The sequence below is a fragment of the Nematostella vectensis genome, chromosome 3 (assembly GCF_932526225.1).
Source record: "Nematostella vectensis chromosome 3, jaNemVect1.1, whole genome shotgun sequence".
NCBI classification, from domain to species: Eukaryota; Metazoa; Cnidaria; class Anthozoa; order Actiniaria; family Edwardsiidae; genus Nematostella; species Nematostella vectensis.
In genome coordinates, this window is record NC_064036.1 from 18962653 (window position 1) to 18986299 (window position 23647).

At 41.9% G+C, this 23647-nt stretch overlaps 3 protein-coding genes across 5 annotated transcripts; 1 reads left to right on the forward strand and 2 right to left on the reverse strand.

The window, feature by feature from the left end:
- Window positions 1–76: 76 nt before the first annotated feature.
- Window positions 77–7432, reverse strand: LOC5504261 (synaptotagmin-C). The gene is made up of 6 exons (XM_032372550.2): window positions 6862–7432; window positions 3586–3655; window positions 2613–2871; window positions 1641–2076; window positions 530–653; window positions 77–440 (listed from the first exon to the last, which is right to left on the reverse strand). Exons 2-6 carry the CDS (start codon window positions 3644–3646, stop codon window positions 130–132), a joined length of 1191 nt encoding a protein of 396 aa, XP_032228441.1. The 5' UTR covers window positions 3647–3655; window positions 6862–7432; the 3' UTR covers window positions 77–129.
- LOC5504267 (synaptotagmin-15) lies at window positions 3906–17400 on the forward strand. Of its 3 annotated transcripts, none has more exons than XM_048724441.1 (5): window positions 3906–3988; window positions 10978–11178; window positions 11555–12123; window positions 14822–14945; window positions 16821–17400. In XM_048724441.1, the coding sequence occupies exons 2-5, from the start codon at window positions 11118–11120 to the stop codon at window positions 17129–17131; spliced, it is 1065 nt and encodes a 354-aa protein (XP_048580398.1). In that variant the 5' UTR covers window positions 3906–3988; window positions 10978–11117; the 3' UTR covers window positions 17132–17400. The 3 variants fall into 3 exon arrangements, with proteins under 3 accessions (XP_048580398.1, XP_032228449.1, XP_032228448.1); XM_032372558.2 differs by lacking the exon at window positions 3906–3988 and adding an exon at window positions 8814–9040; XM_032372557.2 differs by lacking the exon at window positions 3906–3988 and adding an exon at window positions 9239–9534.
- LOC5504269 (phosphorylated adapter RNA export protein) lies at window positions 17288–23644 on the reverse strand. The gene is made up of 4 exons (XM_001625130.3): window positions 23134–23644; window positions 22513–22706; window positions 21277–21401; window positions 17288–20224 (listed from the first exon to the last, which is right to left on the reverse strand). Exons 1-4 carry the CDS (start codon window positions 23642–23644, stop codon window positions 20122–20124), a joined length of 933 nt encoding a protein of 310 aa, XP_001625180.1. The 3' UTR covers window positions 17288–20121.
- Between the last annotated feature and the right edge of the window lie 3 nt (window positions 23645–23647).

Consider the following 23647-nt stretch of genomic DNA (forward strand, 5'->3'; position numbering starts at 1 on the left):
AAGAAATATATGCTGTGTCCACACACGGGAGAACAACCGAAAGTTGTTTGAAGAGACATGTTGTATTACGACAGGATCTGATTTAAAATTTATTTATTTAAAATAAAATAATATGTTCGAAAAGCACTATTATATAAGTGAATGCCACTGTGCGACCGCGCTACGCGGTGAGCCGAGCATATCGGTCCAGTGCGAAAGGCCTGGGCTCGTGGAGTACATATACGGGCCGACCACAGCCCTCCCAACATGTATTTTGTTGCCGCCTCGCTTGGGAGTCGCGATGACGGAGATGACGAAGCTGACATTTTCCAGATAGGAAGGCGGCATGGAAAACACAAATGCCTGGTTAAACACTGGGTTGCAGGTCTTCTTCACGACGGGAGTTTTCCGTTTTTTGACCGCTTTGCCTCCCATGATCATGGACACTTTGACGTACGTATCTGGAAGGGAAGACAATAATTACTTTACTTAACCATAGACAAGTGAGAGCGGTTCACCGTAAACCCTCGACATTTAACGGACACCTCACCTATTTCTGTCGTTTCTTCGCCTTCTACTCTAAGGTCTTTGCCCTTGAGTATAGCGACCGTAAGTCGACACGCTGTTGGGAGGTACTGCAGCGAAAACAGCAGCTGGCCTTTCTCTAATTGGACCTGGAAGGGGTAAAAGTGAATTTATGATAGAATGACCATTTGACACATGGACTCAATAGCCCTCTCAACTGTCCTCTCGATCGAACTATTCACTCCAATCGGTTGTCAAACCAACATGAGGCCTTTTCAAGCGCACCTTCGTTATTGCTGCGGGTATTATAATGCGACGCCACTTTGATGACGCTAAGGTAAGCACCGTAACAATGCGACGTGCGCTACCGTGGCCACATTACAATGTTTTGAAATGTGCTCCGTAGTACACTCAAAGATCGCTGGTTAGCTCAAGAAGTCATGTCATATCCTCATTAGTTTGAAACCAATTGGATTTATTCACTTAACTGTCTGGCCACGCTAGCTCGTGTCGCATTGTAACAGCGTCTACCTTAACGTCATCAAAGTGGCCACGCTAGCTCGCGTCGCATTGTTAAGGTGTGTACCTTAGCGTCATCTAAGTGGCCACGCTAGCTCGCGTCGCATTGTATCAGCGTGTACCTTAACGTCATCAAAGTGGCCACGCTAGCGCGCGTCGCATTGTTACGGCGTGTACCTTAGCGTCATCAAAGTTGCCACGCTAGCTCGCGTCGCATTGTTACGGTGTGTATCTTAGCGTCATCAAAGTGGCCACGCTAGCGCGCGTCGCAGTGTAACAGCGTGTACCTTAACGTCATCAAAGTGGCCACGCTAGCGCGCGTCGCATTGTTACGGTATGTACCTTAGCGTCATTAAAGTGGCCACCGTAGCGCGCGTCGCATTGTAACAGCGTGTACTTTAGCGTCTTTAAAGTGGCCACGCTAGCTCGCGTCGCATTGTTACGGTGTGTACCTTAGCGTCATCAAAGTGGCCACTCTAGCTCGCGTCGCATTGTTACGGTGTGTACCTTAGCGTCATCAAAGTGGCCACGCTAGCTCGCGTCGCATTGTTACGGTGTGTACCTTAGCGTCATCAAAGTGGCCACGCTAGCTCGCGCCGCATTTTTACGGTGTTTACCTTAGCGTCGTCCTCGTTGATGTCCACCCATATTTCGCCTGTTCCATCTGGGCTTATCAGATTATCAATACAATCCAGCTGGAAGTGCACGTGACCTATAACTTGCTGGCGCGAGAACCGGTCAAAGTCACACACTGTAAACTTCAACGTGCGCATTCGTAGCTCCTCTGCTGGAACCGAGAATACGAAATCCTCGTTGAAAGCTGGGTTTGAGTTCCGGTGACGCCTTGTCGATTGTAACTTCCGTTTCCGGTCAGGTAGTAGGCACATCTTGACGTAAGGCGTCGCTACGACGTTGTTGCCTTTCGGTGTGAGTCTTGTCGCCCTAATGAGCTTGACTTGGAGTTTTTCATTGTAATGAGAGTAGTTTAGCGAGAAGCAAAGACGACTAGGACCCATGAACGGGGAGCCACCAACATGGTTGTCATTATCGTCCCTACACGAATGGACAAGCAGAAGTCATCGTCATCATCATCATCATCATCGTCGTCGTCGTCATCATCATATTATCATTATCATCGTCATAATCATCAGCAGCACCAGGAGCAACAAAATAGCTTTTAGTTCATCCGATAGTGACGGAATACCCTTGTGCATTTCTTCTGACAAAAATAGTAATATATTATTTATTTAAATGAAAAGAATTATGTCGGCTATAGTGATGACGATATTAATAAAGTTGATGATGTTGACGATGATGATGATGATGATGATATATTAATATGGTCACCAATAACAGATCAGATCAATTGCACCGCCAGACACTCTTATATTAGCTTAAGTGTAGCACTCCGCGTGAACATCACATTTTAGGAAACTAAGGATATAGCTTCTGTGTGAGCTTCAGCTCACTTTTAAAGATGGCGGACCATAGCAGGTCCCTGATATACACAGGGTTCCCAGACAAAACACAGAGTTATCAGAAAAGATTAAGCATATTACTCATAATAATCAGTATTGGCGATCTGATACCTTGTCTCGTACAGTCTTGGCTCCAGTTGGTCCGTATTTGGCTGAAGCAGCTCAGGAAACGTAGAAAGCGAGCCGCTCAGAGAACCCAACGATTTGTACAGCGGTGATGGCGATGAAGCCATGCGCGGTATGGGCTCGAAAAAATCAGTAATCTCTCGATATTTGGTCATTCGGCGGCGTCGCCATCTGCACAGTGCGCATGCCCCAAACGCCATGAGGACGCCGCAAAAGATGCCCGTAGCTATGACGACCACAAATACTACAAACGAGATGGTAGAGTGGGGACAGACAGACGTTTTTATTGGGGTCTTATACAAAAGAGTACATTGACTGTGAATCTCAATAAATTGTAACAATATAAGACCTCTACACAACACAATAGTTATTTAAGTCATGTAGAGATAATACTGTTCCTAAGGGAGAAGCGTCCATAGATGTGTTTTGCGATCGCTTTTTGTATTGAAATATTTTTGCCTGGATAGTTTATAAAGTAATGGAACGCATCTTGCGTCGTCATTCTACTGAATTTGATCTTTTCGTTTGTCTCTCTATATTTTTTTAATGTTTTTCTTTTTTTCTTTGAAAGCGGGACAAATGGTTAGGAAATGTTCTTCGTTTCCTACTCCAGATTTGCATAATTCGCAAATTCACTCTTCAGGGGCTTTATAAGGCCTTTGATTGCGCCCTGTTTCTATTTCTAGCTTATGATTGCTTAATCTTAATTTTGTTAAAGCTATTCTATGATTAGAGTTAGTGACCTGGAAAAGATAGTCCTCCAGGGAATAACCAGTCTTAAATAATCTGTAAGTTCTTAATTTGTATTTTTGCCTGGAATCGTTTCTAACGTCAGAGTTAACCTCTGACGGTGAGACGGAGGTTATGGTTGGAGGGTAGGGGGGGGGGGGGGGGGGTAGGGCGATTATTGTTTTGCCCATGGGCGGAGGGTAAATACAAGGGAAACGTAAATACATACCCCACCCTGTCACTGGCTGCGGACTGGTAGGGATAGGGGTGGAAATGTCTACACTCAACATGAGACTGCCCTGAAAATTAAAATCATATAAATCAGATCCATATGAATATATTTTGGTAGCGATAGCGCCATGTTACCATAACATTCCTTCTGGCTTGGCGCTATAGTATTCATTCAAAAGATACGATATTGATATGGTTAAATTTAACACTCATTGCGGCCAATATCATAGTGGTTAATTAAGCCTCCCTGTGTGAGCTCACAAATTCAAATGCGGGTGAGTTCAATTCTAAAGTATATCTCCTTACAAAGTTCTTATTCTACAGATATTAGCATCTTCTGTCATCCTGACTGAAATGAAAAGTTCGTCGGAAGGATATCTTAATGCGCTACCGAACTAGCGGTATGTAGCTATGTACGAGTTCATGCCTGATAGCACGAAAGTGTTTTGCATTTAAAGTATTTTATTTTTATTCCGCATTTTACGGATTATACAAGACTTGATACATGACAGCCAAGTGGGAAGGCTAGAAAGTTTACTAATGAGTTTAAAACTGGTGTTTAAGATCGGCTAACATCCTACAAATTTAAAGTCATTCACGCTGATATTGAAAGCTTCATAAACTTTTCTCCGCACCAATTTCTAATCCCTATAGTACATTTTTTCCGCATTTTAGGGAATTTGTATCAACCATAGTTATATGCAATTTGTCACAGAAGATGTGTTTAAACGAATAAAAGCAGGGACTTGCCTAGGGGTATGGATAGGGAAGGCGCTACTAAAATTAAAGACGAACTTGCGTAAATATTACTTTTTAATATCACTTATTGGGCAAAAGCCAATGTAACTTTGATTTTTACACTGCTCCAATAAACTTATGTCTGTGTCTAGTGTGGGGCGTGGGGGGGGGGGGGGGGGGGGGAGTGTTCACCCAGACCTCTAAAGAATACAGTATTTTAAGAGATATGATACCAAATCGATATTAAAATAACAAAGCCTATCATTGAGAGACATTCAACCGATATATAATCTTGTATTATTTAAAAGAAGATTTCAGACGAAATAATCGATAACACACAAATATATATAGAAACAGAGAGACTTACCAGTTTTATACGAAAACTAGTCAAGCCCTTGGTATGGAGTTAAGAAAATATATAATAATCACAACACTTTTCTCACTACCGGGAAATGGATGATATAAGCACAATGTTTTGAAATGTTTTTGTCGACGGAATAAGGGGAATTTGGTTATACAAAATTAAATCGTAGGCGGTTCGAGAATTTCGATATCATTGCACTGTAACGAACACGTACTAAGCGCTTGGATCGAAAGCAACGGTGGCTAAGTTTGTTATAGACGTAGAAATAACCCCACAAAGAACAAGGCGCCAAAAAGTAAAAACTCAATGTGAATCATCTGACTCAAAATAAATAGATGTATCACTAGAGCCGCAGTCAGAAACAAAATATGACTGAAAGGCAAAATCGCTATGACTTATTGGGCCGAGAATGGAAGGGCTTTGCAAATAATTACCGATTTCTGGTTAATAAGAGTAACTACGTGATTATTATTACGACTATCTGCATCATGACGAGGGTGGGTTCCTCATATTTATTATCATTAGAGGGACTTTAAAGGGACCTCATCACGAGTTTCACTTGGGTCACGGTTAGCTCAACCAACCAAGAGACCGAAGCAAGCAAAGAGAACCGAACACGGGTGTTTACTAACGGATCTTTTAATAAACACTCAAACCTTAGTACGATGAGTAACTTAATGCGCAAACAAGAGGCGCAAAGGATGATACAGCCCCTGTTGAATTACCCCTATCCTATTTTTAATTTTTGGTTCCATCTATAGCCAAATTGCTTATTAGAAACGTGACGTAGTAGCGACCTTCAAGCTTCCGTTATTGAATGATTATGGATTTGTTTTGTGTTTCTTTGTAAAAATAGGAACTAATTTTTACGCATCGATATAAACCTTTATTTCCATTACGACAAGTGTAATTTCAAATTTATGAATAGAAAACAGAGCACAACCAACAGGACGGACAAAATTTCTTTAAACCTTTGCCTTAAAAATTACTGGCCATCCCCTGTAGTTTCATACCTGTATAATTATTGTTTGTTTATACCGCTTTTGTCCCTTGAATTTTCGCACCAAAATACTCTGACCAAACTTTCCCAAAATTAGAAATGAAACGACACCGTGGCCTATTCGTGCCAAACGTTCAGGCTATATCCGGCATTGATGAATGACAAGTGGCTAAATGGTCCGGAGGTATTTGAGTGACTTATAAGCATTTGACAAAATTAAAACGGCTGAAATTATGCATCTATAAATAACCCCTGCTAGAATGCTAGAATTCGAATCACACACAGAGGCAATATTCCTGAGAAGGCCAAGTGAAAATCCAGTCAATCGGGAAATAGACGATGCGGAACTCGACTACAAACGTGTTTTAAATGTGGGGATGGGGGCTCACAAAATATCATCCCTCCATAAATTCATCGGTTCCCCTATGCTTGCATCTTGTCTCCGAGACCCCTAAGGAATTAGTCCTTACCCCTATACGGAAGGAAGGATAAGGGTGTGGGGGATTGTTAACGGCAGTATTGTTTATAATTCCCTATTTTTCGCGTAGAAGTTGTGATCCCGCAGAAATCCCGCAAGTATCCCGCGAGTGGTTTTATCATATGATATTCTTCTATGTGTACAAGAGACCATGATGGTCTCTTCATGTGTATTATTCACATTCCCCCGTTTCACACTGTGATCCCGCGAGTGGTTTTATGGTATTATAACTACTCTTTGACCAAACATCAATAAACCAAGGATTAAGATCAACGTACTACTATGGCCGAGAACTGGAAACCACTAAATTGGACTCATAAACACTCAATTACATATCGGACTTACTGGGCCCTTACGTCGATCTCGGGGTCCTATTTTCCGTGTATAGATTGATTGACTATTTTTTTCTATTTTTTTTCGGGGATGTTTATCCATAAATAGAATTCTGGTAAAACATATCAGACGCTTTTGACCTAGTAACAACTATTATTTTCCAGCACAGCTATCGGATAAACTAAAGAGCCCAAAATGACTTCATTCGGGATCATTCTAGCACGTGCATAGAATCTTTTTTTAGAATTTAAAAATGTTGTTATTTGGATTATTTAAAATATATTTATATATATTTATGTGAAATCGTGGTGTAATACATGGCGTGAAATATCTAGACAAGACTCATGAAAACAGCACTCACCTCACGTCCGTCCGGTATGCCATTGGGTTCAGTACAGTATTTTCCATTCCCATCGAGTTTTGTTTGTGACAAAAAGGATGTCTCATGCACAGTTGAGTGTTGTATTCGGGGTTATTCTGCCATGTTTTCTTGCGTGCGGCTGGATCGAATCTCAAGGTGTTTCAAGGCACGTGAAGCATGCGCGGCGAACCGCTCCAATCATCTCGGAATGCATCCGTTCCTGCACGCTTGACGAACCCTTACGTTGGTCTGTAGCGAAACCAGCACGAGTGTATCAAGTGAATTGTCTCATCATCCGAGTAAGACGATATGCGCAATAACCTTTTCTGTCTATGATACCATATATGCTATTTCTTGTTCTCTAGTTGGACAATATATTTTTTAACACAACAGCAGGGATTTCAGTAGCAGTAACTACTAAACAAAAAAACTCGCATCATTGCACACACAACCGAAGACGCAGATTCCGTCAAGAAAACACACCCTTTGTATTGCGTGTTCCTCGGAAAATCGAGTACTTCCCGAAGTGTAAAATCAAAAGGCGGAATTTGGCTCGCCGTGCTAGGGCGTTCTGGTGATGCAACCGGAAATTCAAACCTACGCGTCATACTAGGATCGGTAAAGAGGGGATGTCTGTCATATGTACCTAGGCGTCATACTAGGATCGGTAAAGAGGGGACGATAATCATATGTACCTAGGCGTCATACTAGGATCGGTAAAGAGGGGACGATAATCATATGTACCTAGGCGTCATACTAGGATCGGTAAAGAGGGGACGATAATCATATGTACCTATACGCGTTATACTAGGATCATCGGTAAAGAGGGGACGATAATCATATGTACCTATACGCGTCATACTAGGATCGGTAAAGAGGGGACGATAATCATATGTACCTACGCGTCATACTAGGGTTGGTAAAGAGGGGACGTTTATCATATGTACCTACGCGTCATACTAGGATCGGTAAAGAGGGGACGTCTGTCATATGTACCTAGGCGTCATACTAGGATCGGTAAAGAGGGGACGATAATCATATGTACCTATACGCGTCATACTAGGATCGGTAAAGAGGGGACGTCTGTCATATGTACCTAGGCGTCATACTAGGATCGGTAAAGAGGGGACGATAATCATATGTACCTATACGCGTTATACTAGGATCATCGGTAAAGAGGGGACGATAATCATATGTACCTATACGCGTCATACTAGGATCGGTAAAGAGGGGACGATAATCATATGTACCTACGCGTCATACTAGGGTTGGTAAAGAGGGGACGTTTATCATATGTACCTACGCGTCATACTAGGATCGGTAAAGAGGGGACGTCTGTCATATGTACCTAGGCGTCATACTAGGATCGGTAAAGAGGGGACGATAATCATATGTACCTACGCGTCATACTAGGATCGGTAAAGAGGGGACGTCTGTCATATGTACCTAGGCGTCATACTAGGATCGGTAAAGAGGGGACGATAATCATAAAGAGGGGACGATAATCATATGTACCTATACGCGTCATACTAGGATCGGAAAAGAGGGGACGATAATCATATGTACCTACGCGTCGTACTAGGATCGGTAAAGAGGGGACGTTTATCATATGTACCTACGCGTCGTACTAGGATCGGTAAAGAGGGGACGTTTATCATATGTACCTACGCATCATACTAGGATCATCGGTAAAGAGGGGACGTTTATCATATGTACCTACGCGTCAAGTGTGGCAAGAGTTGCGCTGTGACGCTGAATCAAGCCTAACTTACACACGCCTGCGAAAAGACAATGCCTTGATACGAATTTTAAAAGAGCGCAGTCGCTTTCATGATTTTATACCCTTAATCCGTAAACGCAATCGAGTTTCCTGTGTGCGTTTTAAAACACAGGATAACCAATTACCCTTTAGCGTGTAAGGCCTGCGGCATAACGTCATTACTAGTTATAGGGTTGACCTTTTTGAGAGCGATTAGAGTGCCTATCAATTTCGCAGTTATTGGGAATGCTTAGCGAGCCTCTCATGTTTTGCATATAAACACAAGGGAACGCGAAACAGCCTCAGGTAAACCCGCATAGCGCATATCACCATCAAGTAAACCCGCATAGCGGTTAACAACGCGCATCAAGTAGCGGTAGCGGGTACTGGATAACCGGAGACTTGCTTTCATCAAAACAGGTGTGTGAGAAATGAATTTCTTGTCGTGCTCTGAACCTCATGGTTTTTAGAGCTTTTTGTAGATAAAAAATCCCTTACATTTTTAAATCCATGAAAAATAAGCAAAATATAAGTAAAATTCAAACTGCGCTTTAAGCGCCGGCTGACAATTCTTGTTGACGTTATAGTGCATGTTGTTCGTCAGCACCAGGTTTAAAAATGCCGGATTAGGGTAACAATATACGATATTATGTGAGATGGAAAAAAAATCGGTGTACTAAAGGGCAATAATTTCCTCATCAACTATATATAAAAGCAAACAAAATGGGATAGGAAATGATCAATACAAAAAAATATATTCATAACATGAGCCAGCGTGTAGTAAAATGAGCCAATCACAGGCCAGTTCGAACAGAAGGGTGACTAGCGAATAGTCCATGCAAATAAACACAAGATCGACGAGTGAGCAACGGAAAATATCAAGGGGCTAAATAGAAAATAATGCACAACACAAGGTAAACATAAAAGCGTAACCCGTCGATATTTAGAAGCATGGGAAAATGTGTTAATTATAATCAATTTCTTGAAAGCTTTAACTGTGTCAGTTCTTTCGATTTTGTACGTTTTGATTTGCAAATGTTTGAAGGAGCAAAACAAAGAAAAATAAAAAGCTGTGTTTATCCTGCGCTTTTTTCGTAGAACTTTGTTTTCCTTTATAGCATCGATGGAGTAAACCTTCTAACGCAATAATTTTTTTAAACGCTAATTGCTGGTTAGATTTTTGACGATTTTGATAATAGTAGCACCGCTGGCACCACGCTTTTTAAAAATAGGTGATCTGTATTTATCAGTATACTTAGGAATCGTAAAGAGAAGTAGAAATTAATCATATTTCCCAACTTGTAAATTTCAATTCGAGGATTTTTTGCTGTTGCGCATTTGAATTCGGTTAAATTCGCTATAGCCGTCTAGATGGAGCGGGAAAAAACATTACTTTCTATCTGTCAGGTCTTTAAATTTCGAGATATTTGATATGCTTTGACGGAAGATATTAATGGCATGGTGTTGCCTTATAAACACTCGTGTTTAACTCTAGTAGGGTAGTATAGAATTAGAACTTTTGTTGCACAAATGAATTCGTGAGTTTCGTCGGGAAAATATTGATTTATTTTTAAGGGTTAGGCAAGGAGACCCAATAAATATATCACATCTTTTATTGATTTATTTTGTTTATAATAAAGCCAGAAATGCAAGTAAAGGAAAGAGAAACAGGGCGAACCAAAAATGATAATATTATTGCATTTTTATAACCTTTGCTATAGTTAATTAACGCGCAACCTGTCACATTGATTATCGTTTCCATACTACTCAATCCTTGTACACTTCTAGAAGTGATAACCTTTAAAATAACGATAACGTTTAAAATAAGCTTTCCGTATAATCGCACTGCTTTGGCACATTTTTACTCGCGCGAGAGGAAAATATATATCGACATTATTTTACCAAATTCAGGTTGCCGGGAAACCGGCACTTTCTAACAAAGAAACTTTCAGGCTTGTTCATAAGCGCTGAATAAGTTGCTTTTTTATTGGTTATCCTGCATCTAAAAGCCGGTGCGCGCGCTAGTTTGCCAACCAGAAAGTCATTATATTTCTTAAATGTACTCATTTTGGATAATTTTAGATTTTCTTTTTTTTTTTTTCAAAAAAAATATCGGAAATGCTGCTTAAAAAGTCTGTCTTATAGTATGAATGGAAGATAGAGGAAGTAGAGTACAACCTTGATATAACGGGACAAAAGACCGAAAGTTTTGCATGGAGACCAGAGACCGAAAGTTTCGCATCGAGAAAATCGTCACATGTTCACTCATCATGAATTTTACAATTTTATGTGATGATTAGGCGCATAGAAAGTCAGGATAAATGAAACAATAAAAACACAGTGTCATCTTTTTACAGAAGTTTATGAGAATTATCAGCCCTTCCTCACGAAGGGGGGTGACGTCACCAAGAAAAGTAGTGACGTCACGAAAGAAAGAGTGACGTCACGGTGAAGAGTGGATGAGTCACGGAGAGGAGAAACATCATAAGGGAAGAAAATGGGCGGAGCATTGGCAGGCGAGACCCAGGTGACGGAGGATGAGAAGGCGCAAGCAAAAGGTGCCACAATAACGAACAAAACAACAAACAAACAAAACAATAAACAAAACGTCGACGCCATGTTGAATTGCGCCCCCTAAAATCGTCCCAGTATGCAGTTCGCTTGTTAACTCGACCCAATACCCTTGCAACGTACAAATGGCGAATAGATATCATCGAAAAGATTGAGCCACTTTTCCCAATCTAGAGAGGGAGAAAGAGAGGGGGAGGGTGTGATCTTGTCCCATTCGGTCGCAAATCACTACCATACTAGGGTGTTCTGGACGGAGACGGGGGGTGGGGGGGTGGGAGGGAGGGAGGGAGGGAGAAAGGGTGAGAGGGACGGGGTGCTCTTGTCCTATTCGCAGATCACTACCATTCTACTAAATTTCCTCAGAATCACGCGAGTTCTCCATTCCCAAGAAATACGAGCCATCCGAGCAGAGGCGGTCCTCGTCAGTCGTCTCGTCAAACATCGGAGCCATCGACACAACCGCCTACACTCAGTGTAACGAGCTCGCCATCGCACTAGCACAGCCGCCCGAGCCTCCCCCTCTAGGGACGCTACTCTTCGAGGCGCGCTACCAAAAGTACGAAGAGCAACTGACAATTCACCTGATTGGTGCAAAGCGACTTCCGGTCAGACATCACGTGATCGATGTCGGCGACTGCCCGCATTATGACGTCATGCCATGTGACCCTAAAGTGCTGGTTTGTCTCTTGCCGGATGAGAAACCTGTGCTAGAGTCGTACGTAAAGCAATCCACGTGGGACCCCAACTTCGATGAGACGTTCGTTTTTAAACTGAATACGAATGAGGTGAAGGAGAAGACGCTGCGCTTTTCGGTGTACGACTGTACAAGGCTACATAAGCTATGCCCCATCGGCCACACCCTTTTCTCTCTCAAGGGGCAAGACCTGGACGGGACGATGGCCGTAGAGAGAGCGATCAAGCCCCAATGTCAGGTAAAGTAGAGAGATCAAGCCCCAATGTCAGGTAAAGTAGAGAGAGATCAAGCCCCAATGTCAGGTAAAGTAGAGAGATCAAGCCCCAATGTCAGGTAAAGTAGAGAGATCAAGCCCCAATGCCAGGTAAAGTAGAGAGATCAAGCCCCAATGCCAGGTAAAGTGGAGAGAGATCAAGCCCCAATGTCAGGTAAAGTAGAGAGAGATAAAGCCCCAATGTCAGGTAAAGTAGAGAGAGATGAAGCCCCAATGCCAGGTAAAGTAGAGAGAGATCAAGCCCCAATGTCAAGTAAAGTAGAGAGATAAAGCCCCAATGTCAGGTAAAGTAGAAAGAGATCAAGCCCCAATGTCAGGTAAAGTAGAGAGAGATAAAGCCCCAATGCCAGTTAAAGTAAAGAGATGAAGCCCCAATGCCAGGTAAAGTAGAGAGAGATCAAGCCCCAATGTCAGGTAAAGTAGAGAGATCAAGCACCAATGTCAGGTAAAGTAGAGAGATCAAGCCCCAATGCCAGGTAAAGTAGAGAGATCAAGCCCCAATGTCAGGTAAAGTTAAGAGATCAAGCCCCAATGTCAGGTAAAGTAAAGAGATGAAGCCCCAATGCCAGGTAAAGTAGAGAGTGATCAAGCCCCAATGTCAGGTAAAGTAGAGAGATCAAGCCCCAATGTCAGGTAAAGTAGAGAGATCAAGCCCCAATGCCAGGTAAAGTAGAGAGAGATCAAGCCCCAATGTCAGGTAAAGTAGAGAGATCAAGCCACAATGTCAGGTAAAGTAGAGAGATCAAGCCCCAATGCCAGGTAAAGTAGAGAGATCAAGCCCCAATGTCAGGTAAAGTAGAGAGATCAAGCCCCAATGTCAGGTAAAGTAGAGAGATCAAGCCCCAATGCCAGGTAAAGTAGAGAGATCAAGCCCCAATGCCAGGTAAAGTTGAGAGATCAAGCCCCAATGTCAGGTAAAGTAGAGAGATCAAGCCCCAATGTCAGGTAAAGTAGAGAGAGATCAAGCCCCAATGTCAGGTAAAGTAGATAGATCAAGCCCCAATGCCAGGTAAAGTAGAGAGATCAAGCGCCAATGCCAGGTAAAGTAAAGAGATCAAGCCCCAATGCAAGGTAAAGTAGAGAGATCAAGCGCCAATGCCATGTAAAGTAGAGCGATCAAGCCCCAATGTCAGGTAAAGTAGAGAGATCAAACCCCAATGTCAGGTAAAGTAGAGAGAGATCAAGCCCCAATGTCAGGTAAAGTAGAGAGAGATCAAGCCCCAATGCCAGGTAAAGTAGAGAGATCAAGCCCCAATGCCAGGTAAAGTAGAGAGATCAAGCCCCAATGTCAGGTAAAGTGGAGAGAGATCAAGCCCCAATACAGGTAAAGTAGAGAGATAAAGCCCCAATGCCAGGTAAAGTAGAGAGATCAAGCCCCAATGTCAGGTAAAGTAGAGAGATCAAGCCCCAATGTCAGGTAAAGTAGAGAGATCAAGCCCCAATGCCAGGTAAACTAGAGAGATCAAGCCCCAATGCCAGGTAAAGTAAAGAGATCAAGCCCCAATGTCAGGTAAAGTAGAAAGAGATCAAGCCCCAATGTCAGGTAAAGTGGAGAGATCAAGCCCCAATGCCAGGTAAAGTGGAGAGAGATCAAGCCCCAATGTCAGGTAAAGTAGAGAGAGATCAAGCCCCAATGCCAGGTAAAGTAGAGAGATCAAGCCCCAATGCCAGGTAAAGTAGAGAGAGATCAAGCCCCAATGTCAGTTAAAGTAAAGAGATCAAGCCCCAATGAACGGTCGTCAGCACGCGTCGTTGACTGGCAGTCTAAGGTCACACCAGGCTAGTACCTTAGTTTGTATGGCTCAAGACTTTGAACCGACATGTGTTAGTTATCCCTTACAAAGGCCAAACTAATGCGACAACTAGTACGAGGGCCAAAACCATCATCTCAGAGGCGAGTTTGCCGCAGTGCCACCCTTGGGCAGACTTGACTTTAGTCGATGGACGATAATGACCACACCCGTTTTACATCTTCAGACCTTGTATATGACCAGAACAGTTAAGCTACAATATATTAAGTATGGCCTTGGCCAAGTGAGTAAAGGAGTTTGGGATCTAGTATTATGTACAGAACCTAATATAATAAACAGCATCTGGTATGGCATATACGACAGGCCCGTACACAGGATTTTTCTTGGGGGTGGGGGTGCGAAATCCTTAAAAGTGGACCTAATTTTTCCTGGGGGAGGGGGAGGGCTTCAGTTAACTGATAAAAATCTGACCACCCTCAAAAGAACAAAACGGGATTTTTTATGGCTTTGCAGTATCTCCAAGGGACGTTTATTGTCGGATTTGGCTACAAATAAAGTCTTAATTACGGATTAATGACTTACCAAAGTGATCTAGCTTATGTTTTATAGTTTTGTCTACAAATAGCACGTCTATTGAGAGCCGAAAATGGACTTTCGCACCCCTCCCCCCCTGGGCACGGGCCTGTACACAATCTGATATAATATACGGGACCTGTATGGCATATACAAGATCTGATATAATATACGGGACCTGTATGGCATGTACTAGATCTGATATAATATACGGGACCTGTATGGCATATACGAGATCTGATATAATATACAGGACCTGTATGGCATATACGATATCTTATATAATATACGGCACCTGTATGGCATATATGAGATCTGATTTTCGCTTGTTTTGGCAGACGTACGGGCACAGTCGTGGTGAGATTTCCTTGTCTCTTACGTACAACCCCGGTACCTCAAGGCTGGTGGTGGGTGTGCGACAAGCACGCAACATACTACAATTTGAAGGCCACGCCCATAAAGGTACCAACCTATAGCCAAGATAGATAAGGTACCAGCCTATAGCCACACCTACCTTAAGATAAGGTACCAACCTATAGCCACACCTACCTTAAGATAAGGTACCAACCTATAGCTACACCTACCTTAAGATAAGGTACCGACCTACAGCCACATCTACCTCCCGATAAGGCACCAACCTATAGCCACATCTACCTCCCAATAAAGTACCAACGTATAGCCACATCTACCTCCCGATAAAGTACCAACATATAGCCACACCTACCTCCCGATAAGGTACCAACCTATAGCCACACCTACCTTAAGACAAGGTATCAACCTATAGCCACACCTACCTTAAGACAGGGTACCAACCTATAGCCACACCTACCTGAAGATAAGGTACCAGCCAAGAGCCACACCTACCTTAAGATAAGGTATCAACCTATAGCCACATCTACCTTAAGACAGGGTACCAGCCAAGAGCCACACCTACCTTAAGATAAGGTACCAACCTATAGCCACACCTACCTTAAGATAAGGTACCAACCTATAGCCACATCTACCTTAAGACAAGGTACCAAAATATAGCCACACCTACCTTAAGACAAGGTACCAACCTATAGCCACATCTACCTTAAGATAAGGTACCAACCTATAGCCACACCTACCTCCCGATAAGGTACCAACCTATAGCCACACCTACCTCCCGATAAGGTACCAACCTATAGCCACACCTACCTTAAGACAAGGTATCAACCTATAGCCACACCTACCTTAAGACAGGGTACCAACCTATAGCCACACCTACCTTAAGACAGGGTACCAGCCAAGAGCCACACCTACCTTAAGATAAGGTACCAACCTATAGCCACATCTACCTTAAGACAAGGTACCAAAATATAGCCACACCTACCTTAAGACAGGGTACCAACCTATAGCCACATCTACCTTAAGATAAGGTACCAACCTATAGCCACACCTACCTTAAGATAAGGTACCAACCTATAGCCACACCTACCTCCCGATAAGGTACCAACCTACAGCCACATCTACCTCCCGATAAGGTACCAACCTATAGCCACATCTACCTCCCGATAAGGTACCAACCTATAGCTACACCTACCTAAAGACAAGGTACCAACCTATAGCCACACCTACCTCCCGATAAGGTACCAACCTATAGCCAAGATAGATAAGGTACTAACCTATAGCCACACCTACCTTAAGATAAGGTACCAACCTATAGCCACATCTACCTTAAGATAAGGTACCAACCTAGAGCCACACCTACCTCAAGATAAGGTACCAACCTATAGCTACACCTACCTAAAGACAAGGTACCAACCTATAGCCACACCTACCTCCCGATAAGGTACCAACTTATAGCCAAGATAGATAAGGTACTAACCTATAGCCACACCTACCTTAAGATAAGGTACCAACCTATAGCCACAACTCCCTAAAGATAAGGCACCAACCTATAGCCACACCTACCTCCTGATAAGGTACCAACCTATAGCCACACCTACCTTAAGACAAGGTACCAACCTATAGCCACACCTACCTTAAGACAAGGTACCAACCTATAGCCACACCTACCTTAAGACAAGGTACCAACCTATAGCCACACCTACCTTAAGACAAGGCACCAACCTATAGCCACACCTACCTTAAGACAAGGTATCAACCTATAGCCACACCTACCTTAAGACAGGGTACCAACCTATAGCCACATCTACCTCAAGATAAGGTACCAACCTATAGCCACACCTACCTTAAGATAAGGTACCAACCTATAGCCACACCTACCTTATCATCATCATCATCATCATGCACACTTGCCCATCATGCATTACGTGGTCTATAGAGTTTGAGTAAAACATATTCTTTGTCTAGAGTACTTTGTCAAGATCAGTCGCATCCATCTAAACCGCAAAGTGAAGACCAAACGAACGCCATCAACCGACGGCGATGCAAGCCCCATCTTTAAACACGACATGTCATTCAACATTCCCACAGAACAGCTGAGTGACTCGTGCCTAGTCCTCTCGCTGATGAACCATGGGGTTGTGCGAGGCTCAACCACTATTGGCCGTGTGGTCCTGGGGCCATATGTGTTTGGCAGTGGGAATGAGAGGAGTCACTGGGGAAGAATGATCCGCTCGCCCTTAAACACTATTGAACAATGGCATTCATTGTATTTATAAAGCTGTGGACATGGCCAAAAAATGCTGGAAACCGATTTGCTGAGGACTATTGGGGTTTTGGCGGTAGCAGGGTTTTTTTTAGGGAGAAATGGAATTATTTTCTATTCTATATATAACTTTTCTTCATTGAGCCTGAGGCTAAATTATGAATCTATATTTTCAAGGATGTCAACAGTGCAGTTTTAATATGACACCTTTTTAGTACCAAACTGATACATACATCACGGGGAATAGACGAAAGAATATTATTAAACTCAGTTATCAAATGACTGTGCAATCACATCCCTCACCATTATTCTTACAGCCACCAAATACCTAATTCAAGAAAGGTTGTCAGTACAAATGGCGAATAGCAGTTCCAAGACCGCAGGTGCTTATGGGTTCTAATTATTTGCAAAAATAAATGTTTTAAATGGACTCCAGAGATGCCGGAGCCAGACATTGATGACATTCAATGGACTACCATATGATTGATCCATATTTTCCTGCATTTGGTTAATATAATAATACCCATGGTATTTTACGGTTGTTGAACTTACCAATCGACATCTGCCGTTACACTGACAACATTTTATTATATACTAACATTTGTCAGCATATGTTAAGGCCAGTAACAAGGGGGGGGGAGTAGTTCGGTAGGAGGTCCACTGTGATGAAGGAAAATTGGGCACCACTGCGAGCTAGCTACCTAAGTAAAAATGGCTAGATAAGTAATGAGCCCTTCGCTCAAAATCCTGGATTGCTTCTAGTCTGTCAGATGTCTTTGTTTCTTTTGCTCATTTGAAAGATAAAGAGATGAGTATGCGTTTACCAGGTGTTTCTATAGCGAAAAACCGGCCTCAAGCAATTATTAGCCACCATCTTGGATTTTGAGGAAAAATAAAAAAAGGGGGAGGGAGCGTTTTTCATTTTGCTCAAAATCCAAGATGGCGGTTATGAAAACACTGCATTGCAGGCTATACTTACAATATTATGTACAGTACTAGCAACACCATGCCCATCATACTTACAGTATATTTGTATCAACACTATTGGTGAAGTAGAGGGATGATACATGGAGATGAAGAGAATTTTACAAAACAATCAACGGCTTTCAGGGGTTGCATTAGGCCCCGGCGGCCGGCGGAAGCGCCGGCTATTTTCCACCGAGCGCCGGCTACTTTTTATTTGAACTTAAAAGATAAAATAACTTTCAGCCCCTACTTACAGTACAGCCTTCAGGGAATTTAACATTTTGTGCGCGAATTCTGCGCGAATTTTGCGCGTTTTTTGCGTGTAGTCTGAGTGTAATTAGATTCATACACTCGAACTACACCCACCCAGAGTGGACTACACGCACAAAACTACACGCACCTGTTTGCCTCATTAACTTCTATGGAATCCCTTGAGAGTATTTGTGGCTACAACTCAAAGTCATGCATTTGTATGCGGAAAGAAAACTTCGGCGTTTGGCGTTGGATGTGATAGGATTCCGCTATTCAAAAGCCTGATACAGCTTTAGCTCCTTTACTTTATATCGGCAATAAAACTGATCTCTACAAACTTCATGCCTAGTAGTTTTACCAATCGAAGTAGAAATATTTTTTTTTGTATTGATAAGAAGGAATAAATGCTAAGGTTGTGTGTTGGATTGGTGCTTTCTTGCTCAAACTACGAGAAGTTACCAAAGCCGTGTCGAACTAATATATTTCGCCGCGCTCCGTGCTACTAAAATCGCTACGAAATCTTTAGTCTTGATATTTTTCGGATGGTGTTAGTTTGTACTTTACCATGTATTGAAGGGAAAAAACGAATGTTATGTGTTGAACTCCGTTTCAAATATCACTGTTCTTAGCCGTTTTATGAAATCGCACCGAAATAAAGACGAAAGCCTTAGTCTATATACAGAGATCAATTTCTCAGGTTTCTCAGGATCAGGTTCTTGATGCACGAAAGGAATAAAAGTTGTGCGGCATCATTCTTGTCGAACAGTGAAATAGAATCCAAGGCGTGTGTCAAACAATCACTGCCGCCCTACCGAATCGTCCTACTGAAATATCCTTTGTATTTTTACATCCAGGAAATGATTGGTTTTACTCAAATTTTTTTTAGCTTCTGAGTCAAATAAAGTATGTTAGTCTAATTCGAGAGAAATGCGAATTATAAGATCACGACAATCAGACAATGTGTGAGTTTTAACAACAACAAACGAACGTACAAGTCTCACCGTTTCGTCACTGTATACAAAGTCTTGTCGGCTAGAAGATCCGTCTAGTCTAGTCATTGTATACAAAGTCTCGCCGGCTAGTCAAACACTACATGTAGTTGTTTGTCACTTGCATGACATGATGTTGTGTTTAGGAAGTGTCGTAAATTTCACTTGTGGAAAACGCTGTTGTAAAACATTGACGACGGCATCGGTATGTTAATGTCGGCGGCAACTAAACTATGATTGTTTTCTCTTGCTATTAAACTCGCGCATCAAATAGACCCCTCAAAAACGAATCCTCTATATCCCAGCTTTAATTTGCTATAAATAATGTCGCAATCGGTAAAGTAGTCGATTTAGTATGGGCCGTACGCAAGCCGAGAGAGCGAGGTGACAATTGATCATCGCTTGCCTTTGCAAAACAAAGACAGTGTAATGTCGGCGGCAACTAAACTATGACAGTTTTCTCTTGCTATTAAACTCGCGCATCAAACAGACCTCTTGAAAAAGAATCATGTATATCTTATCATATATATAACTCAATCTACACGAAAAAAAAAAAAAAAAACGCGCGCGATGCTGTTAAGTTTCTTCCAGGCTATACTTTTTCACATGTAGTGTACTGTGGCATTTCTTCCTTTTCCAAGAACTCCGATTTCATTTGGTTTTGAGATGTTAGCTTAGGAAGCCACCCTTCATCATTGTTGAGATGTTAGCTTTGCTAGCCATTCTTCATCATTTTTGACATCTTAGCTTTGCTAGCCATTCTTCATCATTTCCTTTACTCTGGCTTGTTTTTCCTTTAGCAGTTTTTTTTATATATTTTATATATTTCCTTCACTTGTTCCTTGGTTGCATACTCCTTCGCTTTTAGCAGGTACAAAAACACACCTCCGCTTGTCCGTCTATAGTAAAATGTAAAAAAAAAAAATAATACTCATCCTGTCACATTTCATGGGAAGTACCTAGTTTTATGTCACTGGAAAGCTGGTACAAATTGAACAGAAATGAATAAAAAAAAGCCTTTATCAAGCCTACGGTATCAACAAAATTAATTTTGTTTGGTTTCTTGTGTGGATTTGTATAAAAAGGAGTTTAAGAGGCAGTTAAATATTAAAACATTTTAGAGCCTTTGTAGCCTGTCTCAAATATGAAATGAAGTGCTTGAAAGATACCTAAAACAAGTCTATTTTATACTACTTATTAACCGAGCGCGAGGTCCGTCCAGAAAAATCTTAGCCAGCAGGCTTCTGTACAGACCGAGGCCCCAGGCCTAGGTCTGTGCAAAAGCCCTCCATTTTGCTTTCTCACGTATTTTGGAAAGAAAACGGTTGGATGTATTCATGTCACTTGTTGTTTTTTTCAGTGTTTTCCCTCTTTTGTTCTTTGACGTACTGCAACAATTCTTCTTGGCTACTTTTCTCTTGGCTACTTTTTTCCTCAATTATTCTTTTGTTTTCTTCCTCATGGTCAGGGTAATAAAACTCACTCTTTGAATGACTACTATCTTCGCTCATCGTTAAAGAAAAGCGGGAAAAAATTTCAGTTACAGCGTAGAAAAAAAATAGATTTTTTTTTTATTTTGATTTTCTTGAGTGAGTCGTCAGTCAGGAATTTTTTTTGCAATGACCTCGGTCGTTACAGGAGGATCTGGACCGCTCAACAGCCATTCAGCGTGCTCGATTCCACCGGAAGTGGTTGTTGCCATATATAATAAACTTAAATATTTTATAAATATATTATACTGTAGTACGGTAGTTTTTACCAAAGATTACATTTTAAGTTATCTTTTATTTTTGTCATGTACTGAGTCATGTTCACAACCAAAAAGTGGGGCAGCGCTGAGTAGTTATTCACAGGTCAACTACACCAAAAGGACAGCTGGGCAATCAGTGGAGTCTAAAGTTGCAAAAATCTCAAACATTTATAGCATCCTTACAGTATGTATTCTAATTACCTTCGATCTTTGTTTGCAGTGGGAATACCTCCTTGTTCTTGGATTTCAAGTGTCTCTTCAAAAAGTTGCAGAGCCTTTGTATGACCAATGCATTTTACAACACGATGAATCAAATCCGTCTTTGCCTACAAAGGGTAAAGAAGTGAAGGGGTAAAGGGAAGGGGCAAAGAAGGGAAGGGAAAGAAGTCAAGGAGTAAAGAAGTGAAGTGGTAAAGAAGTGAAGGGGTAGGGAAGTGGAGGGGTAAAGAAGTGAAGGGGTAAAGAAGTGAAGGGGTAAAGGGAAGGGGTAAAGAAGGGAAGGGAAAGAAGTGAAGGAGTAAAGAAGTGAAGTGGTAAAGAAGTGAAGGGGTAAAGAAGTGAAGGGGTAGAGAAGTGGAGGGGTAAAAAAGAAGGGGGTAAATAAGTGAAGGGGTAAAGAAGTGGAGGGGTGAAGAAGTGAAGGGATAAGGAAGTGAAGGGGTAGGGAAGTGGAGGGGTAAAGAAGTGAAGGGGTAGAGTAGTTGAGGGGTAAAGAAGGAAAGGGGTAAAGAAGTGAAAGGGTAAAGAAGTGAAGGGGTAAAGAAGTGAAGGGGTAAAGAAGTGAAGGGGTAAAGAAGTGAAGGGGTAAAGAAGTGGAGGGGTGAAGAAGTGAAGTGGTAAAGAAGTAAAGGTAGGGAAGTGGAGGGGTAAAGAAGTGAAGGGGTAGAGAAGTGGAGGGGTAAAGAAGCAAAGGGGTAAAGAAGTGAAGGGGTAAAGAAGTGGAGGGGTGAAGAAGTGAAGGGATAAGGAAGTGAAGGGGTAGGGAAGTGGAGGGGTAAAGAAGTGAAGGGGTAGAGTAATTGAGGGGTAAAGAAGGAAAGGGGTAAAGAAGTGAAAGGGTAAAGAAGTGAAGGGGTAAAGAAGTGAAGGGATAAGGAAGTGAAGAGGTGGAGGGGTAAAGAAGTGAAGGGGTAAAGAAGTGGAAGGGTAGGAAAGTGAGAGGTCAAAGAAGTGAAGGGATTAAGAAGTGAAGGGGTAAAGAAGGAAAGGGGTAAAGAAGTGGAGTGGTAAAATAGAGATGGGGATAAAAAGAGATGGGGGGCTTAGCTTGAAATGTCAGTGAGACCATTTTTTTGGGGGGAAGGACTGAATATTAAATAAGATTATAAGCTTTTTGTTGATAATGTGTCTATACTTGTATTGAAAATTTTCATTTAAAGCAGTTACTGTATTTTACTAGTTGATCCAAAAGGTATGCTACATGTACGTATCACTCACCTCTTCAAGTCTATCAGCAAGCTCTTTAGCTATGTCCTCAGTTGAGTCATTTTCTGTTATAGTCAGGGGGACAAAAAGGTGATCTGTACTTGGCCGGACATGCCGTTGCTGCTCTTCACGTAACAGCAGGTATTTAGACATCCGGGACCTCTTTTTGACTCCTCCACGTTTTTTCTTTTGTTCAGCTAGTTTCCCTAAATAAAATTTCACAGTTAACAACAGAAGAAAAAAACAATTGTTTTTCACACAAAAGAAAATATAAAAGAGAAGCTTTAGAAATGGTCAATTGTATGTTGTGGGGGCTAGCACCATGGCCAAGGGCACTGACATTCTTGTTTCTTATGTAACCTCATTAAATCAACAAAAGCTTTGTCCACCTCTTTCCACTCTTCTTGACAGATCTGGCGGTTTCATAGCTGTCAACTCTCCCGCATTAGGCAAGAGTCTCAAGATTTTGAACTTTTTTCAAGCCTAATTTACTTGAAAATATCCATAAATTTACTGTATTCTACAGCATTAGCCATCTTGGTACAGTACTTTTGATACATTCACTGTATTTTCTCAAGGTTTTTCCTAAAGCGAGGTTGACAGCTATGCAGTTTACACATTTAAATCTCTTACCTCCTACAGTGTGAAAGTCGCCGATTTTTAATCTTTTCACTTGATTTGGTTCATCAAGGTCCATCTTTTCATCGCTTGAGGCATCTAATCCTCGTTTATGGATCACCGTCCTATCGCTGCGTCGTGTCCTAATGCCTTTGTTTTTACCATAACTGTCATCTGCACCCTCGTGTCTTTTTGAGCTGTCATTTCTAACGTCAGTAGTTTGTAAATCAATGTCCATGTCTTCATTCGGACTAGATATTTCTCCATCTTCATTTACTAAAGTTTTATTATTAATTTTATCTTTACTCGGTTTCCTGCTTTCCCGCACATTTTGTAGTTCACAGTTTGAGGTTTTCTTGTCCTCTGATTTTGCTTCATTGCTTTTTCTTTGTACCTCGTCCTTTGAGCTAGCTGCAGTTTCTGATATTAGTTCGTCTTCGTTAAGCAGTTCATCGTCGAATTCATTGAAACCAACGTCGACTTCCAGCAAAACGTCTTCGTCCACAGAACGTCCCTCTGCCGCCATCTT

Bases quoted from the DNA above. Each gene is read 5' to 3' on its own strand.
- LOC5504261 (XM_032372550.2), bottom strand. From the start codon at position 3,646: ATGTTGAGTGTAGACATTTCCACCCCTATCCCTACCAGTCCGCAGCCA. The intron at 2,077-2,612 runs GTATCAGATCGC...CCATTCGTGTAG, and splicing joins CCAAGACTGTACGAGACAAG to GGACGATAATGACAACCATG. The intron at 441-529 runs GTGAGGTGTCCG...CTTCCCTTCCAG, and splicing joins CGAAGAAACGACAGAAATAG to ATACGTACGTCAAAGTGTCC.
- LOC5504269 (XM_001625130.3), bottom strand. From the start codon at position 23,644: ATGGCGGCAGAGGGACGTTCTGTGGACGAAGACGTTTTGCTGGAAGTC. The intron at 21,402-22,512 runs GTGAGTGATACG...TACCCTTTGTAG, and splicing joins TTGCTGATAGACTTGAAGAG to GCAAAGACGGATTTGATTCA. The intron at 20,225-21,276 runs GTAATTAGAATA...ATTTTACTATAG, and splicing joins ACTGCAAACAAAGATCGAAG to ACGGACAAGCGGAGGTGTGT.
- LOC5504267 (XM_048724441.1), top strand. From the start codon at position 11,118: ATGGGCGGAGCATTGGCAGGCGAGACCCAGGTGACGGAGGATGAGAAG. The intron at 11,179-11,554 runs GTGCCACAATAA...AAATTTCCTCAG, and splicing joins TGAGAAGGCGCAAGCAAAAG to AATCACGCGAGTTCTCCATT. The intron at 12,124-14,821 runs GTAAAGTAGAGA...TTGTTTTGGCAG, and splicing joins CGATCAAGCCCCAATGTCAG to ACGTACGGGCACAGTCGTGG.